This window comes from Hipposideros armiger, unplaced genomic scaffold, assembly GCF_001890085.2.
Source record: "Hipposideros armiger isolate ML-2016 unplaced genomic scaffold, ASM189008v1 scaffold_463, whole genome shotgun sequence".
NCBI classification, from domain to species: Eukaryota; Metazoa; Chordata; class Mammalia; order Chiroptera; family Hipposideridae; genus Hipposideros; species Hipposideros armiger.
In genome coordinates, this window is record NW_017731813.1 from 451,550 (window position 1) to 467,093 (window position 15,544).

Sequence of the window (15,544 nt, forward strand, 5' to 3'; positions counted from 1 at the left end):
AGGGGGGGAACTGCAGAACCTGAGGCCAGGCCCCCAGCAAGTCTGTTATGGGGTTGGGGAGAGTGGTAGAACGCTGGATTTAAGGTGAAGAAAGGCTTCCCCTCCTTTGGCAGGTTGTCACCAGTGATGCTAGGTAGAGGAAGGCAGCTCTGCTCAACTAACCGGAGAATACTAGTGAGAGAAGGGCTAGGAAACAAGCCACAGTGATTTATTGAGAACGAGGAGCATTTTGGGGGAAATGAACTGACCATCTCCTCCATCTAAACCCAGAGCTTGTACTCAACTATGGAAGTAGTCTGTCCTCAGTCCAGCTCCCTCTTGTTTTTAATCTTATCAAAAACCAGGACCTGAGTCCAGAGCACAGTGAAGCATAAAATGAAATAGACACCACAGTGGATATGCCTTAACTGCTCCCACAAACCTGCAAAACAGTATTTCCCTTGGCTGTGCCTCAGCAGTTCCAACCACAGGAGTTTTCTCTCTTGTGTTTCAGAGGGTCTGGATCTTGAACTGAATTTAGGGTTAAAGTGTGTCCTCCCCACCCCTTGGGTGTCTGCTTCCAGTGGCAAGCTTTACACCCTTGGGTAGAAGACTTAAAGTGGTGTTGGTTGCGGGTTGAAGGGACCGGCATATATGCCCATTTTGAGGCTGAGGTGGAGTAGCGTCGCACTTGGTCACCCTGGAGGGGTCATGAGCAAGCCACTATGCTGGGTGGGTCCCCGTGTGTGGCTGTGGCCACTTGAGCTACATTTGGGGGCCGAGTATTTGACACTCTTGAGTTTCACAATGGGGGCGGGTTCATCTGGACTCTAATGTGCCCTCTGTGTTCTCTGAGCTAATTTTCTTTGGCTCTCAGCTCTCACTTGGAGGTGGCGATGCTGCAGGGGGCGGTGGCGGTGGTCGTTGGCTGGGCTGGGGGCTGTGCAGTCGGAAAGGAGGCTGGTCACGGCTTTGGGCGACCTCGACACGACCCGGCACAGAAGACAACTAGCCCCGGAGGAGACGAGCGTGCCCCACACAACTCTTGACTGCTGCAGGGGGAACGACTAGGTGTGCCCGCGGCGGGGAGGGGACGCACCCGCGCGAGTGCTCGCAGCCTTCATTTCCCTATCCCTGGGCGGGGGAGGGGCCCCAGTCGCCGCCGAGGCCGCCGAGCGGAGAAAGTGCGCGAAGGGGCCGCGGCTGCCGGCCTCACACGTGACGGCCCCGCGCGCGGAGCCGAGCCGGCCCGGGGGTGGCGGCGGTGACGGGCGCAGCGGGGCGGCGTGGAGCCGCGCGGGCTGCCTGGAAGCTCCGGGAGCGGCGCGCGCGACCCGGCGCCGCCGCTCTCTCGGTCTCGCGCTGCACATTCTCTCCTGGCGGCGGCGCCACCTGCAGTAGCGTTCGCCTGAACATGGCGACACGGAGCAGCAGGAGGGAGTCGCGACTCCCCTTCCTATTCACCCTGGTCGCGCTGCTGCCGCCCGGGGCTCTCTGCGAGGTCTGGACGCAGACGCTGCACGGCGGCCGCCCACCTTTGCCGCAGGACCGGGGCTTCCTCGTGGTGCAGGGCGACCCGCGCGAGCTGCGGCTGTGGGCGCGCGGGGACACCCGGGGGGCGGACGAGAAGCCGCTCCGGAGGAGACGGAGCGCTGCTCTGCAGCCGGAGCCCATCAAGGTGTATGGACAGGTGAGCAGTTTGCAACCCGCCTTCCAGCCCTTTCCTCTCCCTGCACTTCCTCACCCCCGCATCCATCATTAGCAGTCGCCTCCCAGGTGCAGGCACCACTGGGGACTTCCCTGCTTGCATTTGCCCTCCCCCCCACCCCCCCTTGAGTACAACCGTCAGCACTTGAATTGCATTGATCTTTCCTTCTTCCTGTAGCTTTTAGCAGACGTATTCCAGGTGACTGGCAGGGTGCAGTGCATTATTTCCCCAGGGTGACCGCTGACCTGTGTAGTTTAGGGTAGGTGTAGGAGGGGTGCAGCTTCATTTTACGTGTGGATAAAAAACGGGCTTTCTTTAGTGTTATCATCAGTTCGCAGTGGCGAGGAGCACCCTGCAGTTGCAGTACATTTACACAGAACATTAAGAGGAAGGGGTTTCCACACTTAACCATTTTTAACCACGATTGAGGTGAGCGAACTGGAAAGCTTGACTATCTTGATATAATCAAGAAGGGTGTGTGTGTGTGTGTGTGTGTGTGTGTGTGTGTGTGAGAGAGAGAGAGAGAGAGAGAGAGAGAGAGAGAAAGAGAAAGAGAAAGAGAAAGAGAGAAAGAGAGAAATTGGTTCTATCTATTCCACCTCCCCTTCAAGATACTGACTTTATTTTGGACAGGAATATCTCTCGTAACACTTTGGGGATTTGAGAGACTGCAAGAATTTAGTGGGTATGATTATTCTATAATATTTCTATCCAGGCAATGGGTTTATTAGATCATAAGTAACATGAATTTCACTTTTATGGCAAAGCTTACTGCGAGGAATTGCACGAGTTTGTGGGCTAGTATCAGCATTGGCAAAATTAATTTGTCAGTGTTATTGCTTTATGAGACTCCCAGCCCCGCTGTTAAGATGGACATCAGTAAAACTAGAAGGTCAGTGGGGGAGAAAATTTGGGACCATTGGAGGTGGTGAATTGAATGATTTCTAAAGTCAAAGTGTTCCCTTTTTAAGTAAAAACGAAAAGATTAGTCTGAGTTTTGCCGCTCTTCACTGATTTTCCTTTAACCATTTCTTCAGGAAATGATACAGAGTTCAATGTTCTACCCTTGGAGCCAGGAAGAACCTTATAAACCATCTTACCCTATTGTGTCATTCTGATGATGAAGAAACCAAAGCTGTGGAAAGTGAAGTGACCAGCCCAAGGTCACATGGGGTAGTTTTGCCTGCTCTTTGGCGTTTGTCTGCAGTTTCTCAGTGACCTTTGGGTGATCAGATAGTTGCCCTGTCTTTATACGATGCATCTTAAATACCTCCTTTTAACTCATATATATATATATATATATATATATATATATATATATATATATATATATGGCTATAAAGGGGGAGGGATGGTGGTGAGTGGGTGGGAGCATTTGACATCCATCCACCATCAGCACCTGGGCATGAGCTTGTGCCAGTGGGCATGGAATTGCTGGTGGGTATGGGCTGCTGGAGCCTTCCTGCTCAGTTCCCTGCTGAGTCCAGATCCTTGTTCCCCTCCCCATCTCCATCTGAAACTTCTTTTTTGTATTGTTGAAAAGAAGTCAACAAGGACCTGGCATTCCACTGGGATGCCAGCATCCCGATGGAGAGGGAAGGAGAAAGAGAGGCTCCCTTGTTCATTGAGTCTTCCCAGTGAGCCCAGCTCTGCAGTGGGCTTGAATCAACTCTTTGGGGGTGGAGAGCAGGAGACAATCCTTTCAAGAGCTCAGGACCCCTGTAGCTATAGTTTTGGCTGAGGGAAGAGCTTCCTGGTATAAAAAATAGGCACACAGGTACCATTTCTGCCTTGGGTTTGGTTTCTGAAAGTTCCTGAGGATTTGGGACAAGTTAAAAGATGACCTGTGTTCTCATTGAGAGTGACTCCAAAACCTTCAGCTTTTTATATTTCTGAACCAGCCAAATTGAGTTTGGTTTCGTTGAAGGATGGAGAGCTAGCAGTCCAGCAAACAATGAGGAATTCGTACCAAAAGTGAGGACACAGGACAGTGTTTTTTTCTTTTCTGAGGCTGCCTTCCTATGCCTTGTTCTTTTGCCCCGAGGTTAATGAAAGGGGGATTAATTTGAATCTGTAAGGATTTGAGTTAGCTAGAAGGAAGAACTTCCGGGTACTGGGCTTCATGCCACGAGCACCATCTGGTGCAGACGCTTCAGACTGCAAGCACAGGAATCAGTGACTGCAGGGGCTTGGCCTGCCCTGCCCCTCTTGAGGCTCTGGAGTAATTCACATTTATTTGGAAATGACTTTTCTAGCAAAGGTGACCATTTGCCTGTTTTCCTTGGGACAGACCTAGTTTATAAGTTGTCCCTGCTGGTTATGAAAAGTGCTGCCTTCACTCTCAAAAGTATCAGGATGTGGACTATAAATTACATGGCCATCCTCCTAGCCCTAAGCCAAGTGCCGTTTTAGACTCCCTCCCTTTAACTTTAAACCTATGGAGTTGCGATGTTTTTCAATAGTATTGCTTGAATCGAGTGTGGTTGTATAGATGGGGGTGGGAAAGATTTCATCCCTGCTTTCAGAAAACTTACAATTTAAGGAGGAGTTAAAGCAGATGCAAATATAGGCATGTGAATGTACCAAATAGGAACAAGTAAACATGGATGCAACAAACCAGTCACAGCTCTGCAGTGGGGTGTTAGTGGGTTGTGTGATATTTGGAGGGCATGGGAGATGGGGTGATAAGGGGTCAGTGGGCTCCAGCACTCTGCAGCTTCTGGCCCTCTGACCTCTGAGTGAGGTTAAGAGGATGCCTGGCAGCACAGATTAAGGCTGGAAGCAGAAGCGGCCTGAATGAAGAAGCCCGAGGGGGTGATAGATATTAAGGCCACCAGCTTCAGGGAGAGGAGCAAGAAGGGCTTTTTTCTGGGATGTTCTGCATCTGAGAAAGAGCCGTGTGTTGTAGTCAGTTCTTTTTCTCCCGCTCTGCTAGCCTATGGGTGAATGGTTATTTTGACCATATGCTTCCTCATGTTTTCTAGTGTGGGAGACTGGGGTCTGCCGTGACTCCTTAGAGGCATGTTTGTGATCATGAAATACGGTAATAATGGTGAGAGCAATCTGCTATCAGATATTAGGACTTTTCTTCCCAAGTTCAAAGTTTGGAAGTTGAACCCCTTCTAAAAAGGTCAAGGCCAAGAAGGGGAGTTCCATAATTCTTGCCACACTGAATTTCTTCCTGATGATTTTGTCAGCTCCATGCCTCTGTGCCGTTATGCTTGCTTTTTCCTCTGCCTGAAATGGTTTTTCCCACTCTTGTCTTTGCCTAGAAAACCTCTAGCCATTCTGTTCTTCAACATCCAAGGAATACCTCGTAATATTCTCAGGCTTTAGAGCAGCGGTTCTCAACCTGTGGGTTGCGACCCCTTTGGAGGTCGAACGACCCTTTCACAGGGGTCGCCTAAGACCATCAGAAAACAAAAAGGTATTTACATTACGATTCATAACAGTAGCAAAATTACAGTTATAGAGTCGCAACGAAAATAATTTTATGGTTGGGGGTCACCACAACATGAGGAACTGTATTAAGGGGTCGCGGCGTTAGGAAGGTTGAGAACCGCTGCTTTAGCGGGAAGAGTTCTTCTGAGCTCAAATACAGCCTTGTGTTATACTTGTTTAACTGTCTCATCTCCCTATTTGCTCCTTGAGAGCACTGATCACGTCTTTCTCTTATCTGTGTCCCTGGCACTTGGGAGATTCCTTAAGGAATATTTATGGGCCTACTGCACACCTGGAAGAAGGGAGGCCTGAAGGGTAAGTAGGTAGCACATCCAGAAAAGGCCTTTATAAGGAGGGCTGTATTGGGCTCACAAATGGAAAGTGAAAATGAGTTGGCTCCCTCGATGGTGAGGATGGTGGATAGTGGAGCCCTGATTTTCCTGTGCTATCCTAAACGTGATTTTGAACGATGAGCTGGGATTCTCTTGTACAGAATCCTCCCTTTTAGGGCTCTCATGGTATTTATTGCTAATGGTATTGTTTTGGGGAAAAATCCTTTGGAATGAGGCGCAAAGCCTAACAGGATTTACAGGTTTATTTTCCTTCCAATGAGCTCTCTCTTCATAATTCCTGCTTTTTAGAGGCCAGGGAGTATTCAGTGTCCTGATTTGAGACTGAAAATAAAGTGTCTGTTACAGCACAAGGTCCCGGGACAAAGAACCTCCTTTGGGGGTGAAATACTGTTTAGCTCTAAATCTCTTTGGAGTAGATTTTTGCACGATACACTTGGTTGGGAAAGAATTGGTTGGTTGACTCCGAAGTTAGGATGTTTGACCTGTGTGCTTCCAAAAGATGAGAAGGCAAAGCATTTGTTGTTTCAAGTTGGCTTCTAAGTAGGTGAAGAGTTGCTTGGCATGTTGGGTTGGCTCGATAAGGGACGTGACCTTGAAAAACTTCCTGGTTATATTTGGCATCTCTTCTTATTGTACGCAGTTCTTTGCTCAGTCTCTGGCTACTGTTTAGTTGATTAATAGCCTGCTTGTCTTGGGGCATGGTGGGTGGAGGCTTTAAGAGGTGGAAAGAATGGGAGGAAAAGGGGACCGAGATGGGAGTGAGGAGATGGAGAGTTAAACGAATGACATGAAAAGACTATCAATTTGTTTATTTAGCCTTCAGTAGGTAATACGTGTTTACAAAACAACATGTGTACAAAAGAGCATGTAGTAAGAAGTAAATTTCCCTCCCTCTCATGTCCCCCATTCACCCAGTGCTCTTTCCCAGTTGGCAAACACTGTCATCAGGTTTTTTTTGTATTGTATATCCTTCCAGAAATATTCTATGCCTATATAACATATGAGGTATGATAAAAATATGGTGAGAGCTTAAATTAAAAATTTTTACAGTAGAAGATGCATTGCCCTTAATCCCCCTCAAAATATTTCCCCTCACTTCGAACACACTTATCCCATTCTTCTTGCCACTTTCTGAAGCAGTTCTGGAAGTTCTCTATTGTGTCTTTAGTTGCGCTGTTGTGGCTGCCTCAATGTCTGAATCATTTTGACTTTGGGGAAGAGCCAGAAGTCACATTGTGCCAGATCTGGTGGATAAGCTGGATGAGGGCACATGGTAATGTTTTTATTTGACAGAAACTGCCATATACCAGAAGTGATGTGTGACATGGAGTGTTGTCATGATGGAGGATGATTTACGGCACACTTACAAAGCACCTTCTCTCGGGCCAGCTGAATGGCTCAGTTGGTTAAGAGTTCACTCAAGAGTGCGAGCTCTGAGCAATAGCATCGCCAGTTTGATTCCCGGCCTGAGCTGAGCTGCTGCTGAGCTGCCAACAGGTGGCAGGATGGCTCAGCTAAAAATAAACCAAAAAAAAACCACAACACCTGACTGACTGCGCAGAACAAGTTGAAACTTGTCACACGCTGTTACTAAGGTTTGACGCTCCACTTCCGGTATTGATGATCTCTCTTTCCGTTGGATGGCACTTGGCAGCAGCATTCACCATATTTCTTGATCACAACTCATATATGTACATAAAATTTGAAACATGGAATTTTGGTGGCTTTCTGTGATCCTTAGCCCCTGATATCATGAATAATGAGATTAACTATAGCTCCAAAACATATTTATGACATTATGACGGTCAGTAGGAAGGGAGTTACCTGAGGTGTCATAGCATAAAATAAATTGTTACTTTTTCTGCAGGCCAGGTGAAAGAAAACGCATTCTCATTCAACTTTGATAGTTCCTGTTGGCTAGGAGAGCAGCATTATATAGCTCTCTCATAACTTGGAAACACGCTGGGAGCAGTTCCCTAGAGATGCAGAGCCCAGATTTGGAGAACATCAGAATATAGGGAGCGTGGATCTTGGTTTTAATTTGTATTCTTTTCAAGAATATTTTCTTATAGCCTGTAAAATAAGTTAGTGATATACTTAATAAATTGCCTTGATACGTGGGATCCAGGAGGCACATCCTAATAGAAACTAACATCCTGAAGCAAAAATGGATGTTGTAGGAACGTTTCATTGTCATATTTTGGTCTGTTCCTCCTTAGAGATGACAACCATCTTTGTATTGTCATTGTTTAGTCCCAGGGCCAGAGATAGATGGAGCCAATATTGTACTGTCCACACAGGAACATTCTAATAGTCGGGAGAGCAGGTAACCCCAAAAATAACCTATTTGCCTTTGCTGTGTATTTATTTGTCTTTTTGTAAAACATCAGTTTACCCTTCTAAATAAATTTTGCTCAGGCAAATATTAAAATGTGTTTGTATTTTTGAGCAACTAAATGGCTGGCATAAATGTGCTCAGGGAAAGCCAGTATGGAATTTAGAATTTTCGACAGTAGTTCAGATGCAGATAATTGATAGTTGATGTATTAAAGCTGAGGTATTCTGTTGGCCTTTTCTCCATTTATCTTTTTTATTTTTATTTTTAGAATTAGTTGTGGTGGAAACTAAAGGAGAGCTCACTTCCTTTTGGTTTGAATATTCTGGGATGAGTATTTCTCCAGAAGTACTGGCCTGCAGGGGTAAGGCATTCTTTTTGTTGGTGAGCACAGAACCTTCCTAGGCATTCTCTAGGTACGCCAGAATCCATTGGCACGTGGCATATTCACTACAGCCATGTAGATGCAAAAATCAATGTCCCTCATTTTAAAATGAGCCACAGTTAATTTTGACCTAATTTATTGGTTTATTGACCTGTGAACCTTGGGCCTGGGAAACATGGGCAGCCTCCTAGCATTGAAGTGGCTGAAGATGCTATAAATCTGAGAAGGCAGGGTGGGCTGCTTGCTGATCGAGATCAAGATTGGGGTTTTCTCCTATGTTATTGTGAGACCCTCATTTTTTTTTTTTATTGTAAAATGAGGAATGCTTTGTGCATTTGGGGGTAGGTTCCATAAAAATAGGACTTCATAACAATCATGACACGATAGTGAGTTAAAAATAATTACAAAATTCTGTTATCCACTGGGTAATTGTTAATAATGGTTAACATCCATGATCACATCACTGCTACTTGCCAAGAGCTGGAAGATCTTATCTTCCTGGCCTCTTGACAGACCTAATATAATGAGATCTTTGAGAGATCCTTTTGCAAATGGTGGAAATATTCTGTGTCTGTACTGTGCAGTGTGTCCAGTAGCATTATGTGGCGGTTGAGCACTTGAAATGTGGATGGTGGGAATGAAGAATTGAATTTATTTTCTTTAATTTAATTTTAATCAATTTAAATTTAAGTTTAAATAGCCACACGTGGCCCTGGTCTACTGTATTAGACTGTGTAACTTTCACAGGTTGTAGGCGGTCTCCTCTTCCCCAGGGTAGGCAACCTCTACTGTACCCAGGAGAGAAGCTGTAGTGACGGCAGAGAACTGCATTTGTTTTCACCACAAACAGGAGGGAACGCAAGAGTTGAAGGCTGAAGTCTAAACCCCGAGTGTTGGCAGCTGCTGATTGCCAAGCTGAGTGCAGGAGACAGTGGCCTTTCTTCCCTAGGTAGGAATGCATCAGAGGGCTGTGGAGGGTGCAGTGGGTGCAGTGTTCCTCTTAGGGGGTGCCTCTGCACAGTTGCCACCTTCCATCAGTGACGTGGGCGATGAAGGCTGACCTCTGCGCCTTCGCTTCTGGTGTGGCCTTGCACAAACAGCCCCCTTGCTCGGTCTTTGCTGAGGTGGTGTGCAAACCCTGCAGGCCTGTTTAGCAGTGAAAGATGTAAACAATGCTTTAACAGTGGGGCCATCTCCCCAGCCCTGCCCTGTGCTTCCTGTGCTCTTGTTGACTTGCCTCCATGTAGCTGGGTCTGTCTTTTATCCCTGCAACCCCGCAGGCTGGCGTGAAGACAAACAACACTGGCGTGTGGTCTTCATCACTGCATGTAACCCCCCCTTCCCGCCAGCCCTTTAACTTAGGATGCCATTGCTATTGCTGCCGCTGCAGGCTCTTGGCTGGGAAAATCAGGACCCTTCACGATGATTTATCTCCAGTCCCCTGAATTAGATTAAAAACACAACTACGAATTCTCAGAATGGCAGGCTGATGTGATTATGCCCCAAATCTGAGCGGCAGACAAGAGCAATAAAAAGATATGTGTATAGCAAATGCTTTTCATGCTATGTAGGGGCCAACATGCTGTTTACTATCCCTCTCCATTGTTTTTTAAATGAAGAACATTGCCTCTCTTATTTAGAAAAAAGACCAGCCTGTTTAGCAGAAACCCACTTGCCCCAAATAACTGTGGATCAGAATTAACATAGGCTGATTCTTATGTGAAACAAATGTGGGTTTGAGCCAATGAGTGGGTCCTGCCTTGGGATTTTTATGTCAGTTGGTACTGAGGTGAGACCCATTCTGCCTTGCTGGGCTGGGGAGCTGAATAGTGTCATGAGGAAATTATTAACTCTTAGGAAACCTGTGTGCCCAGAAGAATTTGAAAAAAAACTTGGCATGATCTGATTAAGCATGGAGGGCCAGGGTTAAAAGCAACTTTAGGAGAAAGGCTGATGTAGGGATTGTCGCTGGGGTGCCTATGAGATGAGCCATGTATGCGGCAGGGGCCCGGATAGTTAAGGACCCTGTTTCTCTCTTAGCACAGGGGATACATGCTAGAAAGTTCCATGCTGGGACCTGGGAAGGAAGACTAGTGCTGGCTGCCTAAGGATCTCAGAAGACGAACCTGCTGATGGCAGGGTATGGGGACGGAGTGGAGGTGGGTGAGTGGCCTGTGAAACTGTGGCAGTGTTTGGAAGAGACTTGAAATGTTTTAAACCTGTGCTCAGTTAATTGAGTAACATGAAACTCTGTACCTATAACTTACCTCATCTGTGTATATTTAGTTCTCTAAAGTTCTCTCACTGAATAGTTAAGAAAAAGAAACTCTGCAGTTAAGAGGGTACGTGGTTTGCTGAATTTGGCAACGTGCACTGCTGCTGGTGGTGATGGAAGGGTTACTGCAGAAACAAGGCCTTGAATCTTCAGAGGAGAAAAATTAAGGGATGGATGTGGAGAGTTGTATAGAGGTGAAAGGGTTATCAACACAGGATTGTGGGAGCCACCTAGGAGTTAAGCTAGCCGAGGGGTGCCTGAGGGGCTACTGCAGGGTGCCTTGCCCTACTGGGAGCTCAGGGGGCATCCATTTTACTGAGAAACAGGCCATGAGTTTGATGTACCTTCCCCTATCCATTAGCTTCCCTCCCAGTGTGGTAAACAAGCCCCTTGTAAGGTATGGTCTTGAGGCCTTCAGTTCTGGGTTGTAATATTTAAATGCTTTCCCTTTGGGTGAGGAAAATGCTAGAAATGAGTGCCACCACTGTGCTGGAGCCTTGGGAACTGGAGGTTGAGTTTCTTCAGGTTTCTGAGCTTGGCTGTGGAGTGAGACAAAGACTGCCTGAGCGCTGTACTTGGCAGTGAGCTCTGAGCTTGACTCATGCGTGCAGTATTTCGTCATTTCATGTAGGTGATTGCTCTTAAGCCTCAGTGTCCTAACCCTGGTAATGCTCATGTTCATTTTTTATATGGAGCCATTTTGTGAAGAATGGATTCGTTTGGCATAAAGAATATACCAATAGCAGAAGGAAATAGTATCTTAGACTTTTGACGTTTATGAAACCTATTCATGGGTAACATTGCATATGATTCTTATAATGGCCCTGTAAAAGCAGGAAGGTTAAGAATTATCATTACTCTCATTTCACAAATGAGTATCTTGAGGCTTAGAAAGGTGAAGTGACGTAGCCCAAGTTAGGCAGCTAGTAAATCTTAGAGTCCCAGACTCAAAGCCAAGCCTCTGATTTACTGTGGCACACTGCCTCTCATAAATATTCCAGTGCAAGCTTTGCTTTCAGCCAGGGATCCACAGCCCTTTGGCTGTGAACCCTCTTTTCTCTTTTTAAAACTTCGAGATCTCATATGATCCCACCTTCTCCTTGGCTCTACCATATAATCCCACCTTCTCCTTGGCTCTACTGGCTGCACTAACTTGCTTTTAACTTCTCAAATGTGAGAAGTCCTGAGTCCCCTGTTCCTGGCTTTTACTCTGCTCTTGCTGCAGGTCTTGTCCTCAGGGCAGCCACACTCTCCCCCACCCGCCCCCAGAAGTCTGCTGTTTTTCTAATACCTGCTTGCAGTCTGGTATATAATAAGTGCTCAATAAATATTTATCGAATGAAGGAGGTGGGGGCTGTTCATGATGGTGTTGCATAGTCAAAGAGGAGAGTCCAGGAAAAGTGGATGTTCCGGAACCATCCTAAAGAGCTCCTGGAAGTGGCTTCGGGTTCATAGGTGAATCGTCACTAATGCTAGTCCTGGCTCAGGGTGCTTAGCAGCCAGTTAACCCTGGTGAGGGGGCTTGCTGTGCTCTGTCTGCCACGTGGGTTATGAGGTGCTGTGGGACACCAGCTGTAACTCTTCCTGTGGGCTTCACTTCATCTGCAAAATGTGGACGATGCTTTAGATGTTCCCTGACCTTCCTTCCAGCCCTAATATTTTCTTATGTTTCTTACTTACCAACTGGTAAATTAAGGGATGATTATTTTCACGACAAAGATTTTTCACAGGTTCTTTTAAATAGGGAGCCCTCCTGGAACAGCAAAGTATGCTATTTGCTAAATGACAAAGTGGGGTTTCAGCAGGAGGAAGTGGCATATAGAGGTTAGTGGTGAATAGCTTCTACCTGCTAAAGATCAGTTAGATGTCTCTCTGAATTGATATTGCATGCAAGTCAGGGAAAATCGGATTATCACCCTTTTAGTAAAGAGAGAGGGAAAGGCATGCGTGTGCGCGCGCACATGTATATGTGTGAGTATATATCTATATCATCTATATCTATATATCTATATCATATCTATCTATCTATCTACCTATCTATCTATCTGTCATCATCTATCGAGAGCTCATGACTCTAGGTAAGGAGATTGTAGCGAAATGCTAAGTTTTTCTACAGTCATTCTCCCTGATCTGTAAGATGGGCAGCCTGAATTTATCAGCGAAGTAGTTCATGCGTTCTGTGGGCAAAGTGTCTTGAGCAAACACAAAAGTCAAACGAGTAGAATGAAGATCCCATGAACTGGGGTTCTGTGCAGGGAGGGAGCTCTTAAACTAGATTTCAGCTCTCCTTCTGAGGTGGAGAGTCCAGGGAGGATAATGAGCTTACTAAATATAGTGAGAACACAGCCTCGAAAGGGGACTCGGAGGGGCAATTTGCATACCTAGCATTTAGGTCATGCAAACGGATGGTTGGAGAAAACCTTGTTATTCTTGGACCTTGGGAGCCTGTCTTTGGTTTCCTCAGGCCTGTCTTGTAGTTCAGGGGATTTAGCAGCTGCCTCTGTCCTCACCTCACAGTTGAAGGACAGGATATTTGTTTTATACTTCACTGTAGAATTTTAAAAATGCTTCTTTGTATTTCACTGCTAGTGAGGTAGAGAAATGAACCAGACTGCCTTATTTGTCCTTCTTCGTACTGTGTTCTGGAAGGAAGCTGTGTATATAGGAGTGGTAAGGACTGTATGCTGTGGGTGTCGAAGACATCCCTGAACTTTGGGTTTGACAAATTTGAAAGCGGTAATGGCAGAAGAAAGAATAGAGATGATATGTGACCCATTCCATTCAGGGCCACCATCATTCCTGAATAAGCCTCAGTGACTGTACCATGGTTTTATTGTAAATTTCTTATACCAGTCAGATTTGCAAGACTAATTTCCCTCCAAAGGGCTCTGTGCTGTGTACTCTTGACAGGTAAGAAATGATTAAATAGCCCCAAGTGTGTGCCTGGCACCTAGTAGGCCTCAATGCATATGTAATCGGTAAATGAATGTACCAGTAATCAGAACCTTCCTACGACAAGCATTTGTCCTCCCTTCTATTTATAACAACCCAGAGCTTGGGGCTTGGGTGGCAGCAGATTCTTCCCCTCACTCTGAATAACAAGGCAGGTCATTTAACCTCTATGGAATGCCGGGACCTGCTGAGGGGCTGAGAGACAGTGCAGACCAAGGTGTGTCAACGTGGGGGTGGTGATGACTGTTGTGAGCTGGAAGTGGATGCTAGAACTATTGGGTTGTCGAAAAATTCATGACACATTTTTGCAACGAAAAACATAGAAAAAATATGTCATGACTTTTCCTACAACCAAGAGCTGCAAGCCTGAGGCCGTTTCTCCAGCCAGGGACCAGGAATCAAGGGGCCCGTCCGTGGGCATGCTGTGGCTCTGCAGAGGCTGCTCACCGCACTTGGAAGGATGGCTTTGGCCAGAGACCCACTCCTCGGCCCGCCTCCTTGATGACTCATTCTAGCTGCATATTTTGGTAGCGTGAAGGATCCAGAAGACATGAAAGAAGCACTTCCTAAGCGCGGGAGCTCCTAGGTATTGGATCAGCACTTGAGAAGTATAGTGTTCTTTGCAGGTCATTAGATAGAGCCTTTTTTTTTTTTTTTAAATTGAGATGAAATGCACATAACATAAACTTAACCATTTTAAAGTGAATGATGATTCAGTAGCAGTTAGCACATTCACAATGTTGTGTAACCACCACCTCCAGCTAGTTCCAAGCCATTTCATCACTAAAATAAAACCCCTTTCCCATTGAAGTTACTTCCTACTCCCTCCAGCCCCTGGTGATTCTGTCAGGGGGGTTTGGGAGCCCCTGGACCAGGTGACCTCTGAGGTGTGATCTTGACTGTTAACCACCAGCCTGTGAGCCTCGCTCCCAGAGGCTGAGGCTCCCCCAGGTGCTGGGGGGGTAGTTTATGATGCCGTTTCTGTGTACAGAGATTTCTGTGGCATGTGATTTTCCTGTTTGTCTTCTGAGAGGAGGCATTGGGTCCCCTCCCTGCTGCTTTTACAGCTCCAATTAATTGTGTCTCATTTATCAAGCTCCAGCTACACCCTCCGAGCCAGAGATGGGAGAGGGAAAGTTGTTCTCACCTCGGGGGTCGTCGTTATAGCTGATTGCACATCAAGGTTATGCTCCTGGAAAAGCTATTCTCCCACCTCCTCCCGTCTCCTCCCAGAACAGCATCTTCTGGGTGCCCTCCCCTGTTTTGGGGACCTGAGTGTACAAGACTGATGACAGTGATCTGAGAGCCTGCAGTTGCCCCACAGGGCCGGTGATGGGAAAGGCACAGTGGAAAGTCTAAGGGGAAGTCCCTGGGGATGGAAAAGGAGTCAAACAAACCAGAAACCACCTAGAAAGTCGGGGACCTGGTGAAGGTCTGTGGGTATTCTTGATTGCTGGGGGCTGCCCTGGGTCTCTGGTTTCCTGGTCACTTTCCATGAAGAGGAGCCAGCTTTTCACTTCTTCCTCTTTCCTCTTGGAAGTGGAGCGGAGACTGAGGGGAGATGGAGAGGAGAAAGGTGAACTCAGAGAGCAGACTGCATGCGTTTGCCGTTAATAAAATTGCCTTCCGCTGGCTCCACTGTTCTCATTGACCTCGGGGTGCAGGGTGCATGGTTTCCTGTGACTGACTCTGGGCTTCGGCTTTGCGCGTGATGGGCACCTGGGCTGCCTTGAGGACCAGCCATGACTCAGCCAGCGGTGGTGGCTCACCAGGGAGTTACTCCGATGACCAGGATGTGCCCAACCTGACATCTTGCCAAGGGAAGGAGCTGAACTGTTTGTATGAGTTCCCTTGGACAAGCCATTTCTGGCTAGAGATTTTTTTTATCCCCACTGGGCCACCCTTTTGCAGTCTGTGAGGAATATAAAGGACATCTTACTAATAAAATAAAAAAGTGATTTTTTAAAAAGGCATTTTACCAAGCTCACCTTCTAGGCTTCCTTTGTGAAAAAGCCCTTGGATGTTCTTGTGGACGGCCTCCACTGCCATGGTATCTAAGGTTATAGACTTGCCCACCCCCAATGGTCCAACATTCAGCGAGACAAACGCTGACACT

The 15,544-nt window shown here is 46.7% G+C and overlaps 1 protein-coding gene across 1 annotated transcript in view; it reads left to right on the forward strand.

Annotated features, from left to right (window-relative positions):
• Positions 1 to 857: 857 nt before the first annotated feature.
• The window catches only part of SORL1 (sortilin related receptor 1), a 185,312-nt gene continuing 170,625 nt past the window's right edge, over positions 858 to 15,544 (forward strand). The window contains exon 1 of the mRNA XM_019666166.1: positions 858 to 1,669. Within this exon, the coding sequence (XP_019521711.1) occupies positions 1,394 to 1,669 (276 nt within the window). The 5' untranslated portion in view covers positions 858 to 1,393. The remainder of the gene's footprint in view (positions 1,670 to 15,544) is intronic.